Source organism: Orbicella franksi, chromosome 5, assembly GCF_964199315.1.
Source record: "Orbicella franksi chromosome 5, jaOrbFran1.1, whole genome shotgun sequence".
Lineage (NCBI taxonomy): Eukaryota > Metazoa > Cnidaria > Anthozoa > Scleractinia > Merulinidae > Orbicella > Orbicella franksi.
In genome coordinates this window covers 26333644-26358491 of record NC_138149.1, presented here as the reverse complement: position 1 = coordinate 26358491, position 24848 = coordinate 26333644, and the positions used below count along the sequence as shown (strand labels likewise).

General features: G+C 39.9%; 1 protein-coding gene across 1 annotated transcript; it reads right to left on the bottom strand.

The window, feature by feature from the left end:
• Window positions 1-1160: 1160 nt before the first annotated feature.
• Window positions 1161-23588, bottom strand: LOC145487343 (dual 3',5'-cyclic-AMP and -GMP phosphodiesterase 11A-like). Its single transcript, XM_081466103.1, has 22 exons — window positions 21643-23588; window positions 19365-19454; window positions 17670-17738; window positions 16863-16952; window positions 16057-16224; window positions 14671-14735; window positions 14362-14431; window positions 14230-14277; window positions 13561-13645; window positions 13187-13254; window positions 12734-12826; window positions 12004-12054; window positions 10483-10629; window positions 9709-9816; window positions 9336-9445; window positions 8729-8816; window positions 8269-8369; window positions 7799-7876; window positions 7400-7463; window positions 7236-7310; window positions 5569-5652; window positions 1161-4694 (listed from the first exon to the last, which is right to left on the bottom strand). Exons 1-22 carry the CDS (start codon window positions 22537-22539, stop codon window positions 4557-4559), a joined length of 2787 nt encoding a protein of 928 aa, XP_081322229.1. The 5' UTR covers window positions 22540-23588; the 3' UTR covers window positions 1161-4556.
• Window positions 23589-24848: the final 1260 nt, after the last annotated feature.

Below are 24848 nucleotides of genomic sequence, written 5' to 3'. Positions count from 1 at the left end.
CAAGTTTTAATTTTTAAATATACACCTTCGTTTTTTTGTCAAGAGCTCGGTTGCTGAACTTATACCGAACACTATACTGTTCGAGGTAAAATTGTTTTTCTTCTTGCTATAAAATGTATATCTTAGTTGTTGATTACTCAGTTTGCATCCGTGCAAGCGATGCTGAGGTCAATTTATAATTATAAATGATGGGCCGAGAAACCAGAAACTGCAAGGGACCGCATAAGATAAACGCTGCCAACGTAGGATCTACATGAGATCTGATCAGCCAGAAAAAATGTATGAAGACAAACAATAGATTGCAAGGCTGATACTACGTGAAAAACGTTTCGAGACACCAACATGACCAACATGACAAGAATCGATGAAGTAGGATCGCAACAGTGGACAGCTGTTTCGCCCTTCTTGGGGTTCGTCAGCACTGTGTAGCAAAGATATGTAGTGTCTAGACTTTGAGCAGTGTCATAGGGGTAGTAAATGATTGAAAATTGCTTGAGTGCAGATGACAATGGGGCACGACTCAAAGACAATTGAGTTCGAAAGCCAGGTTTACTGACTAACATTATTAGGTTTGTGCCGGGTTTTGAAAATAAGTATGATAAATTTCATAGCTTGAAAGTGTTTTCACATATAAACAGCACTTCCAGAGGCGTCAACGACAGGAAGCCATTTCCTGGGTGGCTAGAGAACTGAATAATTGTTTCTTTGTTTTCAAGGTGTGATAAATTGCAGAGCAGAGGAGAGTGCAACACGTTTAATGTCTTTTATATTAAATAGCCTCGCTACAAACGCAAAACGGATTTCCTGTCATTTCTCTTTCGCCGCAGGAAAGCAATTTTTATTTCATAAAGAGCACAATTTACTTATCTGGGTTTTTCCGAGGGGAAAAAATTGTGTGCCGACGTTTCTGCGTAATTCTGCTCTGCGTCCTTTATGGTGGTAATTTCTTTTGTTAGTTCTGCACTACTTTCGTGTGTTTTTCGTCGTGGCTTACTTATTGTCGATCTCGTGATTTATGTTTTAGATAATATGCCGTCGACATATGTCCCCATTTTCTCCCACGTAGACTTAGGGTGCTTTTCCTCTTTGCCTCCAACTGAAAGGCATTCCTTTTCGTAAATCAGTTTACAATGTTTGACAGCAAGACACTTTTGTGTTATTCTTTAAACTCAATTCCAGCTCAAACTACTTGCGTAAATGCGTCTAAAAGCTGCATAAAACATTGCTACCTGTCTTGTTAACCGGAAACTTACTGATGAATAACAAATTAGAAAGGCACTGTGAGATCCGATGGGTTTTCTTGAAAACGTTAATTAATTCCTTCTATGTACGTACCTCAGGGTTTTACCTACCCTGCGAGCAGTTAAACACCATAGAAATCGTAGACCATATATCAAATTAATGCTAATAAAATTAATAAGCCACACAGACAGCTAATATTTTTCTATTCTGATGAATGCAGCAAGACTGAGCAAGTTTCCCAGACTTCACTGCGCGAACATCTCAATCTCGTTCCCATTGTCTTTCCAAGATGGGGGACACGGCGAACGGGGTGTCCGTCATCTTGGAAAGACTATGGGAATCACGTAAGCTGAAAAGCGATTTTTAGAAATATAATTTTATCGGAGACGTAATGCGGCCCCTTCTTTGCGTTTCCGAGGTGTCTGTGAAGAGTATTTAGATGAAGTTTTAAACGACTAGTAGATTTGTACTAATACAATTAGATTATTCGCTCAGAAATGTCAAGCTCATAATCTAATTCCTTAATATAATGAAATCAAAAGTTTCAATGACGTCATCTTTGCGTCTGATCGTAAGTGAGAAACAATCAAAACGCGAGAATAATTCGATAGACATATTACAATTTTGATACATAATGTAACCACCAATTTTGGCGGGGAACGGTCAAATAAGTTGGTGCCGCTGCCGGTTAATCCCCGAGGAGTCTCCGAAGAGTTATCGAAAAGTTTGAGCTTTGGTAAGAACAACTAAGCGCATGTTTCCTTGCAAAATCAAAGAATCATACCACTGAGGTCTTACTCTCGAAACTTGCGGGTATGACCTCGATGGTCCTTCACATTCTTTCACCCGCAGTTTAGATGAATGTTTCATGTCCACTCGTTCCTCTTAAGAGGACAAATACCATCACCACAACTTAAACAGCTCAGTTCTTCAATGAACGGAAGACACAAGCAGAGTTCGATTGTGACTGTATTTCCGGTCTGGTTAAGGGATGTATGAGCAACAACAATAATAAATATATTAGATAGAGCTACTATGGTATACCGTATTTACAATTGTAAAATATTGTGATCGGCCTAATCAAAAAAATTATCATTCTTTTTTTTTTTTCTAGTTGTAGTCTAGTATTCCTCGCCCTGAAATTTAATTACCAACAAACTGTACAAGAACTAAGTTAAAGCGCTTGAGTTAAACGTCAACCTTGAGCTACCATGACTGTAATACCCAGGTTTCTGCAAATTTGTGGTTACCATAGCAACGCGCAAGACTAACGTAATATACCGAGGGGTCTTTTTCGGGTCGTGAGAGTTTACAGACCCATTCGAAAATGGTGCCTTCCTACGTCACGAATTACGCCTGAGAAGACTGTCTAAATTTTATGAGTTGTTCCCAACCTTCTAAATTTCAACCACGGCACTCCTGTGTTTTGTGGTTTTTTTTTTTGGCTAATAAGTACTTCTCTGATGTTTTCCTTTCCCAAAAGCTGTTAATTTTAGGTTACTTTCTATTTAAAAGAGCTTTGATATACTGTTAAAAGGGCAGAGATTTTAATGCATTGATATGAACCATTTTTCGAATGGGTCTTTCTAACTGCAATCACTAAAGGAACTTCAATAAAAATATGGACAACCCACAAAGTTTTACTGGCAGTATGGACTACGAATACTAACAAATGACCTGCGAGGGCACCCACGAATCTGGCAGTTTAATTACACACTGCCTTCGGTAGACACACCAAACGACTGTATAACAAATAAAGCAATTCCCAATTTTAAGAGGCGTCTAAGTAACTTATCGAGGAAGATACATTTCACTGATTCACACGCCGTGTAAGCCACGTTATATAAAAAAAAATCTTTCAATCTTGATTTCACAACGGTAATAAAATAAGTTCCCCTGAAGATAGTCTTGTTACGCTAGTCAGCCAGACGCTACTCATGGCGGATAAGGTAAAATACCACCAGTATACTATTTTTAAACTTTCCAGATAACGAATATTACAGTAAAACTGTCGCTGTAAAGATATTAACTAAGGGCGATATTAAATTGGTGGGGACTAAAATTTACATTCTTAATAAGCATGCTAGCCGTCTGAGAGGTTAAACTATCATTTAATATATTACGAGTTATGCCTTGATGTATTTAGTCAAGAGAGGATGAAGGCTAAGTTGGTCAGTCTTCCATAAAGGCCTTAGTTTTAGCTTCTCAAGTTATTTTTAGACCACTCCCAGCTTAGGAAATCCCAGGGGGGTCTAGAAATTGGCGAATCTGGGCGGGAATATTGCACGCGTGGACAGCTCACGCGGCTCTACACGCGTTTTCATCTCCCACAAAAACATCCACGTAAAGCGCGTGGTAACATTATCCGCGCGGAAGAACTGGGAACCATGTCCAAAAATAACTTGAGAGGGATTTACTCTCTTAGCTTACTCTTCATCTTCTCTTGATTAGGTCACTTTTTACAGTGTACAAAATTACCTTTAAATCTGTGGCAACCTATAATCAATAGCGTACTAAGATAGAAAAACCTTAAACACGAACTCATACAACAGAAAGGAACAAGGATGGATAGGCTTGGGGAAGATTGAGGTGGATTATCTGTGGCAAACTTGAGAGCTTTCGCTGAACTGTTCAAGAAGTATTCTCCGCGATGTAGCTCCTTTAATATTCTTCAGAACACAGTGGCTACACTGGTTTTTATAATTCATTTATATAGAAAGGCAACGACAAGGCAAAGTCACACAGTATTAAACGGAAATCGAGAAAACGGTGAGAAACCATACTATTGGTTCAAAGGCTTTCAAGGAATATATTCGGCTTCTGGAATAACTATTTTGAAGTATACTTTACAACTTTTATCCAACTTGAATTGAAAGTGGCGCGTCGCTCAGGCTTGATAAGAAGTAATTCAATTTTTTCTATTGTCTACCTAATCAATTGGTTTATCGATGATGAATTTTCGTAGAAAAAATACAATAATGCGACTATGTATTCCCCCTCTAAAGATAAATATAAAATATGGTCCCCTCCTAAGTTTCAATAATTCCCATGACCTCTAACTCCCCTTGCCCTCATAAGGTCGCGTAGACCGAGATGGAGCTGGTGGTCAGCATCTCGCAAATGAAGAAATGATTCGACGAAGCCACTGGACTGTGAATGTCCAGTTCTCAGTGGCTGATACCCTACTACACCTTGAAGCAGTTCGTAGCTTTTGAAGATAAGCCGATTGAATTCCGATTGAGTACCGATTGATTTCGACCATTTTCCTGTGGAGTCACGAAGACGATTGAGACGCGATGCGACCACTTTTAATGTCACGTGACCAGCTGCTGTTTGTCCTCTTCGTCCTTTTGCCGCGCCTGTCGTTCCTTCTCCAGTTCAACCCAGCGGTTTTTATTGGATTCTGCGCCGAAAAGGAGAGGACTTATCTTTGGGTTGAATGTAGCCAAGCACTGAAAAAAAGGTAAAAGTAACGCTGCTTCATTTAGTTACAGTAAACAAGCAAAGCCGGAGAACTTATCAAAAATTTCTTAATTTTCTTTCTTTCTTAAATTTCTTCATTTTTTTTAAGCAAAATTTCTTTGTAAAAGCACACACACGCAGAACCTTGCAGTTTTACGTGAATATGTCAAGCTGGTGTCACGCCAGTTGAGTTCGCATAAGTGTCTGGCCTAACATGTTAGTCTTCAGGGCCCGTTTCTCGAAAGCCCCGGAAACTTTTCGGGCCCGTAAAGCCATTTTCAGTCCATCTGTATCTTAAAACGGAGAAGTGTATACGCCTGAAACTTCTTGTGTGAAGGGAACTTCTCTTCATGTTAAGAATATGTGAATAAACAGCTCTGTAATCGTAAGGTTCGAGCTTTTGCTATGGCTTTACGGACCCGAAAAGTTTCCGGGGCTTTCGAGAAACGGGCCCCTGGTCGGTTTAGTCTGCTGGACGAGAGGACGAAGCACTGGAGGGTGGCTGCAAGGTGTCACGCCACGTTGAAGGGGCCTGCGTCCAATCCTATCATTCGAAGTAGTATTCGTTTATTGGCAAAATGTCAGGTTACTATGTGATTTTGAGCACACCACCTTATCACACCAACTGACCAAACCAGGATTCCTCTCAGCCATGTCGAAGTCAATTACGTTTCCATCTGCTCCACCTCCGATCATATTCACAACTCTCTGGACTAAATGAGTTCTTAACAATACTTTCCAATATTTCTATCCATTGAGAAGTTCCAAGTGAAAATAGCGCGACCTACTGGCCCCTTGCTCAATACAGTTTCGAAGATAATCAAAATCATGATCATAAGAAAATCAAGAATTCTTTGTTCATACCTTGAATACGGGAATTCCTGTTGTTTCAAAAAACTGTACTTGGAGGGCAGGCAGTTCGTCAACTTTCTGTCTGTCCATAAGAGCCTGCAACACAAATGACTCGTTATATCACAAGTAGTTCAAAATGTTACGTACTGTTTGCTACCAGGGGCTAACTACGCTATTTGAACACACGTGTTTAGCTTCTTCTAGTTCAAGCTTGTCTCGATAACAATGTAACGCTACGTAGATGATACTTTCACCATCCTGGATCGGGATAGAGTTGAGGTCTTCCTGCAACACCTGAACAGTCAACAACCATCAATCCGTTTCACCATGGAGATCGAGAACAACAACAAGATCGCCTTTCTCGACACGTCAGTTTACAGAGAACCTGATGGCCGCCTTACCACCAGTGTCTACAGGAAACCAACACATACTGATCAGTACCTAGCGTATGATTCACACCACCCTCAGTCAGTAAAGCGCGGTATTGTGAAGTGTCTGTACGACCGGGCTCAACGTCTCGTCACCAAACCATCAGTAATCGCTGAAGAAAAGAAATATCTGTCATCTGTACTTGTTTCTAACGGATATCCCTCCTCTTTTGTACAGAAGATCACAAAGGCACGAACAACCCCAAGAAGAGAGCCTGTCGCGGAATTTAAATCCACCGCCGTTTTACCTTATGTCCAAGGAGTTTCGGAGTGTCTCCGCCGCTGCCTAGAACAACAAGGTATTCGCACCGTCTTTAAGTCCGACACGACACTTCGGTCACACTTAGTGCGACCAAAGGACACCGTCAACCCGGCTAAACAAGATGGTGTTGTCTACAGGATTCCCTGTGAGTGTGGCAAAGTCTACATCGGGGAAACAGGGAGATCTATGCAGGAGAGGATCAAAGAACACGACAGGGATATACGACTCGCCCGTACCCAGACCTCCGCCGTTTCTGAACACTCCCACGAGACCGGCCACTATCCTATCTGGAATGAGGTCAAGTTTATTGATCGAGATCCTCACTGGTACACACGTAGGGTCAAGGAAGCTATTCACATGAGACTTCACCCTAACAACATCAACAGGGATAGTGGAATTGAAATTCCTGAAGCATGGATACCCACGATCAAGAAACACAACAACAGGAGAACGGTACAACAGCGGACCACTGAGGGAACAGCTACTCGCCGGAACAATGGAACAATAGGAGGATCGAAATGCACCAATCACAGCCGACCTTTGTGATATAAATGATACCGTGCAATCAGTCGACCTTATCGCCTGAAGAAGACTAGCAGTAAGCAGTCGAAACGTCGCGATCTACAGCTCAAGTGACTACATCGTGAGACAAACGATAATACACTTTATTATTAATGTAAAGTACATGCGATGAATGGATGCAATCAAGGCCATGAGCAACCGACCGAACGCTTGAACGAACGAATGAACAAACGAGCCAGCCAGATTCAAGTGAACATGCATAGTCGACGTCAGGACACCAGTGAAGATTACAACAGAATGACAGTCCAACCGTCTGGCGGTCTGCCCCATAAACTAACACATATTAGCTTGCTAAACGATCCGTCGCGCTACTTTACGACCTCTACTTTGATCAATAAAGGATGGCTTAAATCTGAGAACAAATATACTAAACAGCTGAAAGGTTGGGTTCAACATATTTTACCCACCGAGGGCTCCACATTTAGCGTGGTTCGCTCGAGATCTCCTTGTTGGAAGAACTCGCTTGTCACCAGATGGACAACCTGAGAAAATAATAATTCAATTTCACTATTTGATTAAGAACAAGGTGTGAATAATGAAGTAACTACAATAAGACCAGCCAAAGGCTTACCTCTTTCTGTATCTCCCATGGTTTTGTAGTTCCGTTGAGGTCACAGGCAGTCATCATCATCGCCCTAAAATTTTGAAGAATTTTTTCACGTTAAACGAATAAAATGTTAATCTGTCTTGAAATTGGCAGCTCATCGGTACTGGCGCTCATCACGCGCAGCGCAGCGCGAGGTGACCGAACGCCCAGCGCGCATGCGTTCAAGTTCAATAATGTTTTTGAACATGCAAAGAGAGAGTAACTGCTACGACTGATTTTTAGCAGAGGTCTCGATTCCTGGCGTTAACCAAAAGAATCGCGGCCTCTGGGAACGAAATTGTATTGTGAGAATGAGAAAATTCCTTTAGGCGCGATTACTTCGAAGTAAAATTGAATCTGTACTTCAGTTGTAAAGAATCTTACTTGAGCATGTCTCTGTGATCCGGGATTCTGGTGTCCAGTTCTCCTCTCTCGACCAAAGGAAAGAAGGTTGATCGTTGCCTGAAGAGGAGAAGGCACGATATATCATTTACTAAAAAATGATACAGAAAGTATTGTAGTCCGTGCTAGTAGCCCAAAACAGCATCTAATGTCAGTCGAAAAGATACTGTTCCTAGAGGAGGCGATTGTAATCCAAGTTCTAATCAGTACCGCTCTTGTTTTAAGTTGACGAGGAATTGCCTGAAAGGGCATGTTTTCCCCTTCACATCGTAAACGAAAAAACAACGCGAGCTGAAGTTTTTTGTAAAACTTGGCAATTACTATGCTTGTAAGAAAACCGACTAAAACCTTGGGGAACAAAGAGAAACGGCTGAGAGGGAAGGAGACTGGTCAAGCTTAGCACCATCACGAAACAGTATATCACGAAATCACATATATTTCGATCCGCTTACCTGAAATTCACAGCTAAATCCGTCGACAAAATCGAGTGCTTTATGTAACTTATAACTTGTCTGTACTCATCAGCGTTCAGTTTTTGGAAAATGTTATGGCCCTTTCAAAGAAAATTGCATAAACAGTAGCATTGATTGTGATTCATCAGAGAAGAACTGCTGAATAAACGCTGGAAACCGTTGTGAGCCACCTTAATATATCGTAGCATAGCTTTTTTAAAACCCGAGTTTTTCCAAAGTTGCGACTTTTGGAATATTATCCACCACTGAATATACTTTTACTCTAAGGTTTTCTAGAACTCCCTTATCACTTCAAAAGTAACCGAATCGAGACTCTTCGTTGGCCTGGAAATTGTCTTCTGTCGCACAGCTGTCTGCTGTGACAAACATGAACCTTACTCCATATAAGAGTGTTACTGTATTTGTAGTGTAACACTTGCAGTACTGGTGACACACTTACCTCTGTGCTGAGAATAATCACAGCGTGATTAAAGTGATGGTGCTCTAGAGTGGAGGTCGTATAAAGCTTGGCTAACGGCGAGTCCGTCCTGACAACAGCAAAGGAAAGAACAGTTAAATACAACAACAGTTTCTTAGAGTTGAAGAGTGACCCTGAAAATGGGGCTGAAACATAAACTAAAGCCTGGACGCTGGACAACCGCGAGACAAACCCTGCTTTTTGCAGTATTGCAAGGCCACAATCTCTGGGACAATCTCTTTCCGTCTTCTTTTGTGATCTCAACGTCGTGAGAGACTAAAGTAGTTCATCAAAGGAGTTCACTAGCGGCATTTTGAGTCATTTTGTCCACAAACAAAATTACCTATAAATTGAAGGAAACCTGAAAATAGTAGTTTACTAAGATAGAAAAAAAACACCAAGAAGATAACAATAACGTAAACCCATAAAGAAAAAGGATGGAGAAGATTAACACGGACTACAAAAGACGAACTTGAAAAATTTAGGTTAAACTTTTTAAGGTGCGCAAACCGTGACGTAGCTCCTTTAGTAACGTTTGGTCTCATTCGAGGCATTTATGACCATTTATAACTGAGTAAAAAAAACTTACTTGGTCTGAAAAGCGTTGTTTGTCCCCCTGTGGTCCAAGTCGTGACACAAACAGCCAACAATCAATCCAAGACATTCCAGATTACTCATAAACTTGTTCATGCCTCCAGTCTGTTGAAACGAAATAACATGTCATTTACTATGTTATCAAGTGTGTTCTAGTTTGTTATTGCTTGGTTTCTCTTGCCAAGTAGTCTGGCCACTAATGAGAATTCGTATGTATGCCATGTTGTTTAGTTCCTTTGAGCCACAGCAAAAATAAGAGGACGATAGTCCTCTAAGCACTTTGTATCATTACAGTTTGCGTTCCAGAAAATAAAGCAACATGAGGTTCTGAGGAAATCGTGAAATCATACTTTGTGACGGAAACATACCGTGAGCATACAAAACATTGATTGTGCCACATTGAAGGCGTGTCTCCAGTTGTGGTAAATGACGTTCCTATAATTCTTCCGCACTGTTAATAGCCACCTACAAAGAACCTGAAATGAGAGAAATCACTCAAGATTGTTATTACTGAAATTATATCTAGGAAAAGGCAAAACAAAAACAGGTTGGATAGTTGCGTTTTTCATGAAATTCTCAAACTCATTAATAATTCACCAAGTTTAAACAAAAGAAATCATGACCGTGACGGTGCTTGATATCTGATCTTAACTAGCATAGATTTTTTACGATTTTATTTCTCTGTTTTCTCCTTAGTTTAAGTTTCGATTGAGAAGATATATCAAACACTCAAGACAGTGTTTGATCACATTTCCAAACACCTCGAAGTTCGTCAAAAATACTCCGCTACGCATCGTATTTCAGCTCTCTTCTCGGTGCGAGTGTTTGGAAATGTGATCAAACACTGTCTTTCGTGTTTGATATATTACGGGACTGAGTTTAGCTCGCAAAACGCAGACGAATTTTCGCCTTTTGTGTCAGACCAACTACAAAATTACACACCACTAATACATAGAGGTCTGAGAATTATAAGAACAACAAGCAAACTGGAAAGATCTTCCACGGAAGAAAATCATTACAGTGAAATTCTCTGGCTCAAATTTCAGACGTTGCTGCATGTTTGCCTAGAAACTAGCGTCCAAAGGGGGACGTCTGCTCACTTAAGCTATGGACAACTTAATTATACTAGAAGAAATTTGTACCTCATAGTCTATGTGAAATTCGTCAATGAAGCCACAATCGATAAACATCCTAAGTGACGCTTGAAGCATCTGGTCTGGCTCCAGTGAGAAATCATCAAACTGAAAACTATCCACCTTGAATTCTTCAGCTTTAGGTACAGGCGTGTTCTGAACAAAAAAAAAAAAAAACAGAAAGGATATATCAGGCAGCTGTCTGGAAATAGAAATACTACCATTAAAACAAATGGTTGCAAATTCTACTGTTTGTTTCGATAATAGTCAAATTTGGGACAATGTTAATGATCTTCCTTATTTTCTTCATTTTCATCACTTTCTTTCAAGAAAAGCGACTATGAGAAAATGAACAGAATGCCAGGGAGCTATATAGAAGACCTTCCAAAAATATCAGCCTTTGGTGAATACGGCCATAATATTTGATTTCGTACTAACTGCCTGTTGCACGTTCTTTCCATTTCTGAAAATCGTATTTCTCTAACATGGCCGGCTTCTGGTTTTCTGATTAGAAAGCATTTTATGAATATGTGGATAAAAAAAATAAATATATATATAAAAAAATAAACACTACAAGGCGCTTAAAATAGATATATAAAAGAAGGTTTTTTGGGAGCGCTGAAATGTCAGATAAGTAAACGACGTTTTTCGAACCCTGGACAAGGCAGTAGTGCCGGAACGTTGACTACTTTGTCTGAAATTTTAGCGCTCCAAAAAGCTTACTTTATCTACAATGGAACCGTTATTCCGGTCACCAACGGGCCTTGAAAATTTGGCCATATTAACGGGGTGACTGTCATAACGGGGTAGGGTCACACCTCATGAACGGTCTAAATTGAATGACGTCTTAACAAATATATCAGAATTCTACTTCTACACAACTGTTCTTTAAAAAAAATGAAACTTGAATCAGTGTGTATAATATTAACAATGGAAAGATGAACAATTAGCTGGTTTGAGTGGCCGTATTAATAGACTGTTCACAGTCCCCTATTTTTTCGTGAGATCGTAGATGTCGATCGTTGAGCTCGACGGGCCGCCATCTTGATCTCTTGATGCGAGCGAAACTGGAGAGAGTACAAAATGCCCGTGGGTAGGGGTGGTGGAGGGCGCGGCTGGCACCCCACGCTATTAACCCCACCGCAACTACCCACGGGCATTTTGTACTCTCCCCAGTTTCGCTCGCATCAAGAGACCAAGATGGCGGCCCATCGAACTCAACGATCGACATCTACGATCTCACTGAAAAATAGAGGACTGTGAACAGTCTACCGTATTAACGGGGTTAAAATTGTAAAGGATTATGCGGAATGGGATCTCAGACTGTGGCCGTTGGCCGTATTATCGGGGTGGCCGCATTAAGGGGGTTTTCCTATAACAAAATGTATCGTCGTTTCGCCGGGCCAAAAAAGTGGCCGTATTAACGAGATGGCCGTAATAACGAGATGACCATATTAACGAGGTGACAGCAAGGCGGGGTTCCACTGTATCTAGTTTACGCAAATGCACTTGTCTAGCGATTTTGCCAACCTTCAGTCTTTCAATTTCTCCTCTTCTCGCAGCCGCATGGTATGACAGCACCTTGAAAAACACAAGACAAATTAAAGTGGCAATGCAACTTCGCCTGGTGCACAGACCAAATATAAATCTACGGAATTCATGTGCACGTTTTCTTTTAAAATTCCATTAATTTCCTTGAACTTTCAGTGGCTACCTACAGCTCAGTTGGAGAAACCATCCACAAAGATCATTCAGGAATGTAGCTAAGGTAAAGTCTGCATACGAGCCAGCTGGCCCATGAGGCTTGAGCTTATCCCGGATTCAGTACCACGAAGCGACTAGGAGTATTTCTTCCCCCTCCCCCCCTTGGATGGGATGCTGGTCCATTGCTGGGCTACCCCCAGCATTCAATTCGCTGGTACACATTTATACACCTGGGTGGAGAGAGGCACTGTGAGAGTAAAGTGTCTTGCCTATCACAATGTCCCCGGCCAGCCAGGGCTTGAACCCAGAACATTTGATATGGAAGCGAGTGCACTAACCACGAGGAATGTAGCTAAGAGCAACCTGAATTAAGCTGAAAATTTAGGAAGGCTCATAACCCAAGCTTTTTTGGCACGTGTATCACCAGTCTTTGTTTTCTCGTAAAATTTCAGTAAGTGATAAGCTCTCTTTCAGCTGGTGAAATTAGCCCAGTAGGCGGGCTTCAGCTACATCCTTGATCATTTTTTCACTTGAATTATATAGCTTTATGAGTTACCTCAATTGCTACTTGTTGCTTGGCTTTGGCTTTCGCCATTTGGTCGTAAATCATTGTGTTGTGAATACCTAGGCCACAAAAAATGGCAAATGCCTAACGGAATAAAAAAAAAATGGCATTAAGTTCAGGTCTCCAAAGCAACTTACTAGTCACTTGAGAGCTTAAGCAATGACGACGGCGACCCCGAGGACAGCACCTAGTAAAACATGAATTTTGCAATTGTCTAGATCTGATCAGTGTGCCTATTAGTCCCAGAACTTGCTTAAGCTAAATATGTAATGACGTTCAATTCCAAATGAAAATTCGAAAAATTAGATGCAGTCGTTCGCGTTCTCCAAAATATGCAGAACTTAGACATTTTACGTTGTAAGGGAGCACAAGCAATGACAACGCCTTGTAAAAAAATTAATTTATATGTTGTCTATATATATATTTGAAGTAAATCTTTCATACCTCAAACAGTGTTTCATCACTCTCGTCAAATGGTTTGTTGTTCAGTTTGCTAATCAACTGAGCTACTCCTGCAACAGAAAGGCGTACAAAATCAATATCATATATAAAATCAGTTTTACTATCCCATTAGGCCCACAGGTCATAATACTGATAAAAGCAAGGTTCCAATAGATCATCAACACTCAACAAAACTCGGTACAGAAACCTAATTAGTTAAGTATCCACCTGTATATTTGGAGTGTTAGGGAGGGGGGAGGGGCATGTGTTAGGGGAAGGGGAAGTGAGGGGTTATGTAACTTATCAGGATAGCACGTGGCATGTTAGTGAGCCTGTACATCCCTTAAGTAAACAAATTGTTCAATAAACTTACTTACCAATGATCTCAAACTTGTTGTTTCTAATTGGCATGCACAGTATTGGACGACGAGCATCTACACCATTGTCAGTGCTCATTGAAAGCTGTTCAAATTAAAACATTGCAAATTATTCTCAGCAGATATTAAATAGGAAGAGTGGTAATAGTCTACCTGGGTGTACCTCCAGGCCATGCATGCATGCCTGTGGACTTGGATAAAACGGATTATGCTCATCAAAAGTGTGAATTTGTATAATGTAAGGCTAAACGAGAGATTAGTTGAAATGTGGCATAAACGATTGAGATGTTGGTTTTAACTAAAAGACATAGTATTGGTATACTGCCCACTTAAAATTTATACAGTTAAATGCTAGTGGATGAACTTAGTGCCTACATCTTAAGTTCGCAAGACTCTCAAATATACTTGTGCCATAGGTCTTGAGTTTCCATCCTCCCCCGCCCATGCCCTTTATTCTCCTTCTCTATTCTGATATTGTAGTCAGTGTCGACGGGTGTCTGTATACCAAGAGGCCTTGAAAGCAGATTTTCATATATTATTACTGGTATTTTTCAACTGGGTTTTGAAAACAAGCAAGAATCAGGATTTAGCCTATATTTGCAAATTGCCTTTAAACAATACATTCACTCAGCTGGTTATAATTCAAAATATTACTGTGAAGAAACTTACTATTCTCTTCAGCCTCTGATCTTGTGCAGCATCAGGAACATTGAGAGTCTAAAATAAGGGTGGAAAGTTTTAATCACAAATAAATAAATTACTGAACCATATAACAGATAGACCTATTTTTTTAAATTTTACCTTTCCAGTCGAAGCAACTAGTTTAGCTATTCTCGTAGTGAAAGAACCATCATCTCTTCCTTCACTGTAACTGAAATTTAACGGAAGCTGAATCAGCTGATGTAACTGGAAGCTGTTTGGCCAAATACAAGTTCAACACACACAGCTTGCCAAACTCCAGAAAAGGAGTATGACAACAACAGTGGTATGACAGGTACAGGCCTATTAGCCGCAATTTTATGTGCTGAATGATTATCAACTTACTGTTATGTGTAGTTTGAAAAGAAAGGAGCAAAAGAATTAAAACTACTTACAGTATAACATACTTACATAGTACTATTACTATTCCGGCTTCCAGATACTCGCAGGTTGAACACTTTAGTTATTCTTAAATCCTACAAGAAAGGAAACATCATTAATTCCACACTGTATGCAAGGGGCTTACTACATTTTATGTAAAACACGCAATGATTGGATCAACACAGCAGCCAGGACCTGATATTTCACCAAAATCTAAGAACTAACAACAAAAGATACATAAAGCATTATTGTATTAAACAGAGTACGAGCTCGAGATTTCTATTTGCGTGACAGTTGAGGAGGGCGCAGCCTAAGTCAACTTTCATGCGATAGAAATGGAGAGCAAATAATCTAATTGTTTTAGTATAAATCGACTAGTCGTTCAAAACTTCATCTAAATCCTCTTCACAGACACTTCAAAAATGCCAAAGAAGCAGCTGTCATTTCGTTAACAAGGGCACACTGCTACGCTACTCACTATTTATCACAGAATAGATAGTGAGTAGCGTAGCCAATTAGAGAACGGCATTTGTGATAGAATGCTAGTAGATTTATACTAAAGGAGGATTGCAAGGACACCATGGTTTAAGCTCAGTTATCTCCTAAGTTGTCTATGTGTAATTTTTGCTTGGTAAAAGTCACTGCATGTAAAATCTCAACCAGCATTTTTAAGTGATACGCAATGTGCAATACTACTGTAAATCCTCGAATTAGCGCCCCCCCTCGAATAAGTGCCTCTCCTGTCAGCTGAAATTTAAAATAGGCGCCCCCTCCCCTCCCCCCCACTTTGTGGATGAGTAAATTATGAGACAACAAAGGATGTACAGTTTTCGTCATGTAGTATTAGATTTGTACACTGTTTCAGTTTGTTAACATGTTAAGTGATCACGTTGAACACGTTAAGTACTAACGGTGCCGCGATTTAAACTCTAGGATCAGCTTTTTAGGTCAATAAACAGCTTATGTTGGTGTTTATGTGCAGCTGATGTATTAAAAAAATGATCATGTCAGGCCACGATTTGGGAAAAATTAAATAAGCGCCCCCTCGAACAAGCACCCCCTGTCTTCTCTTAAATTTGATATAAGCACCCCAGGTGCTAATTCGAGGATTTACGGTACATCTCCTTATTTAAAGTACTGAGAGAATTAATTTTCCACAATCCTGCAACTCACTCCTAAGGGCAGGAACAAACCACAGGCAAAGGTCATAGGTCAGGTTACAGTCAGGTTAGACTGAATAGCAATCCGATTAACCTGTGAATAATGCTCGGGTCAACCTGAATAAATGCTCAGGTGACCTGTGACCTGTGACCTGCACTTTGCACCTGTCAGCAAGCACTATGGTTACACCATGGAACAAAGGGGAATAACAAATAATGATCACGGTTAATTTTTTAAGCTGAGGTGGTTTCCCACCTGTGCTCTATCCTCTGCTAGACTGTTACCAAGAACTGGGTGCATCAACAGCAGAACAGAACATCTTTCACATTTTAACATTGACAAAGCCCGTCTCATGATTTTATGCACCACTTTATCCAGAGATGTCTGTTCTTCAAAGATGTCATGTACAAGCTCAAGCAAAGCCTACAAAAAGACAAAACAAAAAAAAACAAAAAAAACGCACATTTGAATGTTGATCTTTGCAACATTTATACTAATGATTTGGTGCACAAACACCACAGTCCATCCAAATACCTAACTTCTAAGGTAGGGTATGTAGGCAGGGCTTAAGAGACTATTTTGTTAATAAAGTTCTTATTTATTGGCCTACTAAGTTGTTCCTGAAGTGTCAGGTTTTAACAAGCCAAAGTAAGTTTACACTGTCTAGTCAGTTGGTGGTGCAGTGGGGTCAGGTAGTGGAGTGGGGAGGGAAGGGAAGTTCAATGCTCTCAACCATGAGATAACAACTAAGTGAGACTTTAAATTGTCAGAAACCCAACCAATTAATTTGAATCTGTCTTTTAGAAAACAAATTAATGCACTCCAAAAAGAAATGTATAACTCTTGGCTAGGATACTCCTATAACAGAAGTAATATATATGTGATGTGTATAATGGTGTACACTTCTAAATGCATATTTGTCTGCAATTCCCATACATTGTTGCACTAGAGAAAGATGGTGTCCTGAGTCTTCCACTGGTAAATGTGGCTAGCAAGGTAAAATTATAAAACTGATTTGCTTAAAATTAATTTTTTAACCACTAACAGGAATGACTACTCACTCTATTTCTGTTAAATTCAATTGCTGAAAGTTCAAACAACTTGGCATTGGTGATACCTATTCCACAGAATGTCAGATACATTTCACAGACCTGAAAAGGGCAAAATTAATAATAAACAATGTTGAGGAGACTTAACATTACCGTGACATGTTGTGTTACTCATGCTAAATATTAAGTGTCATTTGAGACATATTTCTGTACTTTGAGCCGTCATCTTGTCAGTTGTGTCAAGATCATGTTGTGTAATCATAGAAGAGCAATCAACTGTTACTGAAAAGTCTGTAGAACCAGTTACAACAAACAAATTTTAAAATATTAAATACTATATAAATAAATTTATCTATGCAACATTTAACAATATTATCTCAAATCAACCAGAAAAATTAAAAAAGTACTTTATTCTGGATCATCATATAGCAGTCTATTTACCAAGAAATACAAGCACTAATAAAAAGGTGGAGTTCTTTGGCAAGAAATATCTAATGTTAGAAAATATAAAATGATTAGTGGAGAGGTACAAGCTTTCATGTGCAAAGATAAAAAGCATATCAGGTGGTGTTGCAGAGGCGGATCCAGGATTTTTCGTAAGAGGGGTGCACCACTAAGGAATGGCATAACTGACTGGTGAGATAAACAAATCTTAGAAGTGAATATGTTATCCCAGGGGGGGGGGGGGGCACACCCCCTGCACCCTCTCCCTAGATCCGTCCCTGTGTTGAATGTAAGAGGAGCCAACCCCTACAATGGACCTTAGTTTGTGTTTAGTGGTGCCACAAAAACCTCATTTAGAACTTATCTAGTAGTCACCTCCTCATCCTCTTGAGTGAAAGGTACAGGACCAGGGATCTTGTTTATTATTTGGGCTACACCAACAACCTGCAAAAAAGTAATAATGACTACTTTAACAAAATTGATATTAGAGAAAGAAGATCCACTTACAGGTATTTTTTTATGGTAGCTGAGTTATAAGACAATTTATTTTGACATCGTCAATTGTCTCTTTGTAAAAGTGGCAAGTTTGAGATCCCATATTTCCATGAGTTTGCAATGTTCTGTTCTTACGAAACTTTGCATATTTACTAAATTGGGCATGATATATTGAGCTGTGAGGCTTATTTTTTACTTGAATCAAAAAATTAGAATAGCATGTGACATCATTGATGTGGTCCATTTGCTCATATTCACGTCCATCAATCAAGCTAAGTTATTGGGCAACTTACGCACAATTCTCATGATAACAATTAGAGAAATAAAAGTACATTTCAGATGTTTCCCAAAATTTGGTGAATCAAAAATGCTGTCTGGCTGTTGTTTCCATAGTTAACCTAAGTTCTCCTAAACGTTCTCAATGGTGTCTTAGTTATATACAGAACCAAGGCAACAAGAAGTAAGTGTTAGGTCTCCATGTTAGGTTATAGCAACACCCCTACAGATCCATCAGAAAAAGTCACCACTATCTCCTCTTGTCTCGTCAGGCTTGTTTTCTTTGTTTAAATATCTCTTGAAATATCCCGACAATAAGCCATTCTGAAAAGTGGTAGTGTTTTGTTTTGCAGGATACAAAATTCTCCATATCTTGGAGATATTTCATCTTGAGTTAACCTTTAAGGTAAACTTATTTCATTCTAGAATTGAGAAATTAATCTGATTTTTTTTTTTCGCTACCAAGCTTAAAATTCACCATCTTTCCTTATTTGCCATCAATTTCATTCTATTGAGAAATGCTAAAATCAGGAGCGCAAAATCATCCTCACAGCTGGTCAATTTGTGCTCAGTCCTTATGAAACACCTGACTGAATAGCCTCAGCATATAGAAGGCGCTGAATATAAAATTCTACATTACTAACAGAATCAGTTGGATTAATTTGGAGTAAAAGCAACACACTGGAGAAAAAGGAGGATGAAATTCACAACAATTTGTTCACTACAAACATGAGAAAGCTATATCACAGTGACACAAGTTACTATTAAAATAAATTGAGAGTTGTCAACAGGTGTTAAAATTCTGTACAACATTTGAGTTATGAGATGATTAGGAGAATTGCAGTAATCTAAGCCTGACTTAGTTAAATGTGACAACCATTTAATTCTCAGTTCATTCCATAACCAGTTTATAAGCCCTGTTTGAGGAGTCACTTGTAAATATTTCATTCCATAACCAGGGAGTCACTTGTAAATATTACAACTGTGCAAGAAGACTTGTAACAAACAGTCTTAAGACTACAGGTGTGTTGGACAAGTGCCATCGTAATTAATGTTCAGTTGACCTTCATCACTATGGCCAGCCTAACGCAAAATTATCTGTCTTCTGTAGAGAGATGTATAATTTTTATTAGACATATGGTTGGGATGAAAAATTCTGGATAGCCATTGGATGGAGGTGACTGTAAGTGGTGGTTTAGCATTATATTGAAATGTATAATAGAAATAAGAGAAAGATATTTTGCTATAATTCCCACCAGTGGTGTATCACAACATTTCCAAAGTTTTAATTAAGCTAACCTCTCCTTCATTGTTCTTCACAGGCTTGCATAGTAAGCTCTTAGTGTGGTAGCCAGTCTGGCGGTCAACCTCTTTGTTGAAGCGTGGGTCCTGTTGACATAAGGAACAGGGGGTACAAAATTCATGAGTCATTGATTTATTGTCGTAAACCAATGAAAAACAATCGTCAATCTGAGCTGATTCTCTGCATGACTTATTCAACAACTACCTAGGCAACATGAAACACATAACATTTGTCTGGTTAAAAATGCTCAAAATCAGATGGTAAAACAAAATTACTCAGTTCCATCAATTTTGACTTGTGCGCTGGTTTGGTTGGTTATGTTTGTCCATTTGGCGAGTGACATTACCTTTCATAAAGTGGACACTGCTTTCTGGAACAAGGACTGTATTATATTTTAATAATGGATTACAAGTTACAAACTTGAAGAAATAAGGTTAATTTTTCCAAGACAATAGCTCTATAAAATGCTCGCACCAAGCGATATTGATGCAAAATGATTGTGAAAAGTTGATTGATCTAGGTCTCAATTTACATTAAAATGTCAGAAATGCTACCTGCATTAAGAGCGAGAATTGTGTCGCACAGGTATGCATGAAATAATTTTACGAATTTTAGAAGCTAGGAAGACCATTTTAATTGAAAGAAAATTACAGCTGTTCTATGCAAAAAAGGGGAAAAGAAATTAAAAGAAAATATTTAACATATTCGATCTCAACCCTAATTACAGTACAAAAAAAGTGAAAAATATGTCCTCGATAAAATGAGAAATTTACCATGTGTAATTTGGACTGTTGTGATAATTTGGAACGTTGTGATAAAAAATACTGTAGAAATGATTTTCAGGGAAAAACAAACTTAAAAAAAAACGTTACACATGCAGAAAAATTTAAAACGCTTTCATCTCCAATACCCAGAGGGAAACTTCTGGCTCTGACGCGGATTGAGGCTAGAACGCAAACCCACAAAAAGCTGCAATCCCAAAATCAGCACTCGCGGGGATTTTGGCTGTCAACAAAGTACTTGGACGCCGATCAGATTAACGCCAAGCGCCTGAAAAAGAAATCCGTCAACATGTACACGCCAACGATGCAGTACCCAGACAGTTTTGTCTGGTTACAAGTAGAGTGCGCTTCACTGATCATCGAACTGACGATCACGAGACAGAACAAAACATAAACTACTATGTTAAAGCCATAACAAACAATAAGCGTCGAGGAGCATTAAAAAGTTCAATTTCATGCAACACCGACGAAACAAAGTTAACACACTTAACTGATCCCCGAGGAACAGTGGGGTTGGAAAAAAAAAGCACCGGATAAAAATAGACAGAATAGATTGCAACGCTGAAAATAAAGTAATCAATTCGCTCGTTGAAGTGAGAAACACGAACATTGTTTTCTCGAGCGTAACTCGATGTAAATTTCGACTTTATAGCTTAATAAGTCCTGGACCGGTTGGAAGCAAGTCGTTGTGATAGCTGTTATATCAAATTTGAGAGAGATTTGATAACTCGAAAGATTTTAAAGTGTTACGTGCTGACAACACGATTTCTCCGCAGATACGAATGAAAATGCTAATGTAAATTTCTAAAGCCTTGAACTCATGATACATCAGCTGGGGGATTTATGTAGAGAGCGTTTGTTTTGAACATGCTAAATATTACTTTCTGAGTGAATTCTTTTCAAAATTCGCAGGATTTTATCAAGGTTAACAAAGTTTTCCGGAAAAATCGAAGAACGCGAATTTTGCACAAAACGTTTAAGTTCTCGTTTGCGTTTCTTTCAATGTGTTTCAGTTGGTAAAATACAAATAAAATGGAACTGAATTAATAGCGAACAAAAATAACCAGCCATCCCACTTCGTTTGATCCGGGCCACCCAATTTAATTTCTGTAAATAGAACACTGGTCTTCCCAGCCTATTCTACTTTTCACAAGTTGCGGGCACCAAACAAAGCAAAGAGTCAAAATTGCATATCCTGTACACGTACAACACAAACTAAATCTGCTCCCTTAAATCGACAGCCCGCAAATCAATTTTGCACGGTGCAAGTACGGGGTATGCGAACGACTTATCAATATTCGAACGCAGTACAGTTGATTGCATGGAATCGAGCGCTTGTTCCGATAATTATCACGTCACCCCTGTACACAACGTGCAAGAAGGCATCGTTTGCAAGGGTCGTTTAATCAACGGCGATTCAAGGGAGCGAATGTGGTTTACATACGCCTAAAACCCCTAATGATTTATTTATACTTAAAACGTTACTACAAACCGCATACGCATCGGGGATGTTGACTGTCTCTCCGGTTTCTGCCGCGTAGCCAACAAGTCCTTTGCCCCAAGGCACTCGAATCTCTCGTTGCTGGTTGATGAAATCTTTAGATGGCGAATTCGGCCCGCCGACTTGCACATCAAAAACCTTTGAAACCAGTGACTGTTTACCTTTAGGTCCCTCCACAAGAAACAATGAGCAGCGATCAGCATTCGTTAGAATCCCAACATTGACTAGTATTTTATAACTCAGAGTTGTCAGGTCGAGATCGTTCGCTATGTCCCGCACAATCTCGAAGAAGAATTGCCTTTCATTGCTGTTTTTTAAATCTAGCTTTGTTTCGGCGTTCAAGCCTATCGGAGACGGTAAGCGAATTTTTGACTCAATTAGCGCCCCCAATACATGCTGTTGTCCGCAATTCGGCAGCGATTTCGTTTTCCGAAGTTGTCGTGGACTTCTCACTCGCCTCGTGTTCTCCTCTCGAATTTCACAAGTACTTAAATCCAGGGAATCAACAAAACTGGAAGATACTGATTTACTTGAAAACTGTTTTCCTCCATAACCTATGCTGAATTGTCGCTTCGGATGCCCTTGGCGCTGCGGTTCGGAATACCTGCGCGTTATAGGTGATGGCCGAGTTCCTGAATCACCCGCTTCCACATCGTTCGAATTTATAATGTCCACCGTGTCGTTGAAACGAAAATTCTTTGGTCCAAGATTTTGTTGATCGCAGTTCTTAATGAGCTCAGAGTTCGTGTCGAAGACATCGGTACACTCTTCTCTCGCTTCATTCCATAGATGAACCATACGCACAGTGCCTTTACGCACAAAGTATTCCTCAGCCTGTTCTGGATGGTCATCGAGCCACTGTTCGACCTGGGCGAACGATAAAGTCATTGTTTAGCCATACTTTTTGGTCAACTCAAACCAGGCTGCCCACACATCATGCTAAAAGTTGAAAGATTCCCCGCTCTACCCGGCCAGCCTCACTTTGTCATCAGGAGTGCGATAAAGCTCAGTCGATCGCGCATGTAACTAAGAGTGTAAACAAACAGAATTTTGGCTAAACTAGCTGGACGATTCCGCGCCGTGTAAGACTACAGATATCTGTGCGTCCCACAGATGACGGTATGGCTATCAATCTTCAACTCGAATCAAATGCTGCTAAATCAGGCTCTTGTACATGTAATATTATATCACAGCACTGTTACTCCGATCTGATGATAAAGCCAGGCATGCAATGAGCAACGATACAATGTATAGACTATGTCACGATTCGCTTGTTCAACCGCAGACCGCTGCAGGACATTGATTGAGCCTTTGTAGTTTACTCGCCTCGCTTGGTCGACTTGTTACACACGATAGGGTTTCCACTGATCGCGAACGCCCCCGAAATACCGCTCAGAACATTGATAATTTGTATTTAATATCGTTCTGTTCTAATAACAGCGACCCCGCCAACCGCTTTAGAAATATAAAACAGAGAGCTGATTTTAATTTCACTGCGGTTGTTGTGGTCATGTGAGAGCCACTGAGCCAATCAACAAAACGATTTCGCGCAAAATCGCAAATTTGTGAAATACACATTGCCCAAGCTGGTTTACAATAACTTGATAGGCAAACGGGGAGCAGAAGATACGAGTCATTTGAAGTTTCCAGCTGGTGAAAAAGATCCTATCTCCCTTCTTTGTGTTAGTCATTCTGCATTTCGTGTCCGTCTTTTGTAGAACCGATGTCACGCACTTTGTTAGATCTTTGGTGATAATTCTGTAATAATTCGATACTAATAATTACACGAACTTATTTAACATTTTCTGTGCTGTACACGACCCTTACTTTTGGCGGACGTCCGGTTCTTTCAAGGTAAAAAATCAATCTTTTCAGTTTTATTTCAATTTGTTTCATTTCGGCTTCCTTCTCTTTTCTTCCTCCACTTTAATCAGCTTGTATTTCTTTGCATATTCGACACAACGCGGTCTAAATCTGCTGTAAATTTAATTTGAAATTGAATTTGCAGCTGCGCTGCCCATCAGGAGTGCTAAGGGTGGATCTAAAAGTCAGACCCATTTCATCTGATTTCACCGGCACGGGTATAAATTCCAGCGAGTTTCCTCGACATATAAACATTAAAATGATACAGGAAAAATATCTTATCTTTGAGACTTTACTAAAACGGAATTAGTGTTTCAGACAGCCAAATCTGGAAAATTTGCTTGTTTCTTGGGCTCGCGCAAAATTTAAAAACGGTGACACTGATATTGTTCCTTTATACGCTAGTATGGCTGGACTCAATCTCATATCACCTAGTTTATGTGCGAACAGCCGATCTCCATGTCTTCACAAAATCACACAATAAGCGGCTTTTACCGGTTCTATCGGTTCATATCATCTTGCTCTAAGTAAAAGCGCATTAGGCTAGCATGTGCCACTCACCACAGATCAGTGGATTCCGTGTCAATTAGGGACATTTTTAATAGTCTCAATTGCAGTCCACCCGCTTCTTTGCGGCTTTCAGGCCGGCCGACTGGGTATCAGTGTCAAGTGGCCTTAAATTTTAACATCAGCAGATATCACGCGAAGAAATGTTTCACTGTCAAAAGTCAACGGAGTATTAAACCGATTTATCGGATGAAGATAACTTGCCAAAAGACAACTGAAATTACTTTGAATCCAGAAACACTTATTTTTGAACGCTCCACCGCGGACGCTCCAAACCAGACCATCCCGACCGCAAATGTAGAAGTATCGCCATGTTTACTAGATGACCCTGCGTGTTATCTTGATACGCATCACAGCATTTGCTCCTCTTAGCTATTTCAGGAGAAATTACGAATGGAATTTGCATGTAAACCCTTTAAAAGATACTCAATGGGCACGATACGTCTGTGTAAATCACACCGAGGCTATTCATGTAGCTAGCACACCGTACACGACCAAGCCACAGAGTAACTATGCTCCGAGTAAAGCCCGTAGGGATTGTGTACTGACTGTCCTTATGAAGCCGGTAACGAGTACTTTAGGGCTCTCGCATCCCACTTAACAGCTTAATGTTCTGACAAGTTCCGGGGACAAGTTGTCCGCATCGCATGCCATCTCTTCTTTCGTGGTGAATTTGATACCTCACCAATTTCACGAAATTTTCGAGACCTTTCGAGGTATAAAACTTTTAAAATCACCAAAAAAGTTTGATGTCGTGGAAAAAGAAG

What these genes read in the sequence shown, in the direction of transcription:
- LOC145487343 (XM_081466103.1), bottom strand. Translation starts at nt 22,539, where the DNA reads ATGACTTTATCGTTCGCCCAGGTCGAACAGTGGCTCGATGACCATCCA. An exon ending in ATCAGAGGCTGAAGAGAATA is followed by an intron (nt 13,646 to 14,229) that starts GTAAGTTTCTTC and finishes TAATTTGAACAG; the next exon opens with CTTTCAATGAGCACTGACAA. An exon ending in GAGAAATTGAAAGACTGAAG is followed by an intron (nt 10,630 to 12,003) that starts GTTGGCAAAATC and finishes TTTTTTGTTCAG; the next exon opens with AACACGCCTGTACCTAAAGC.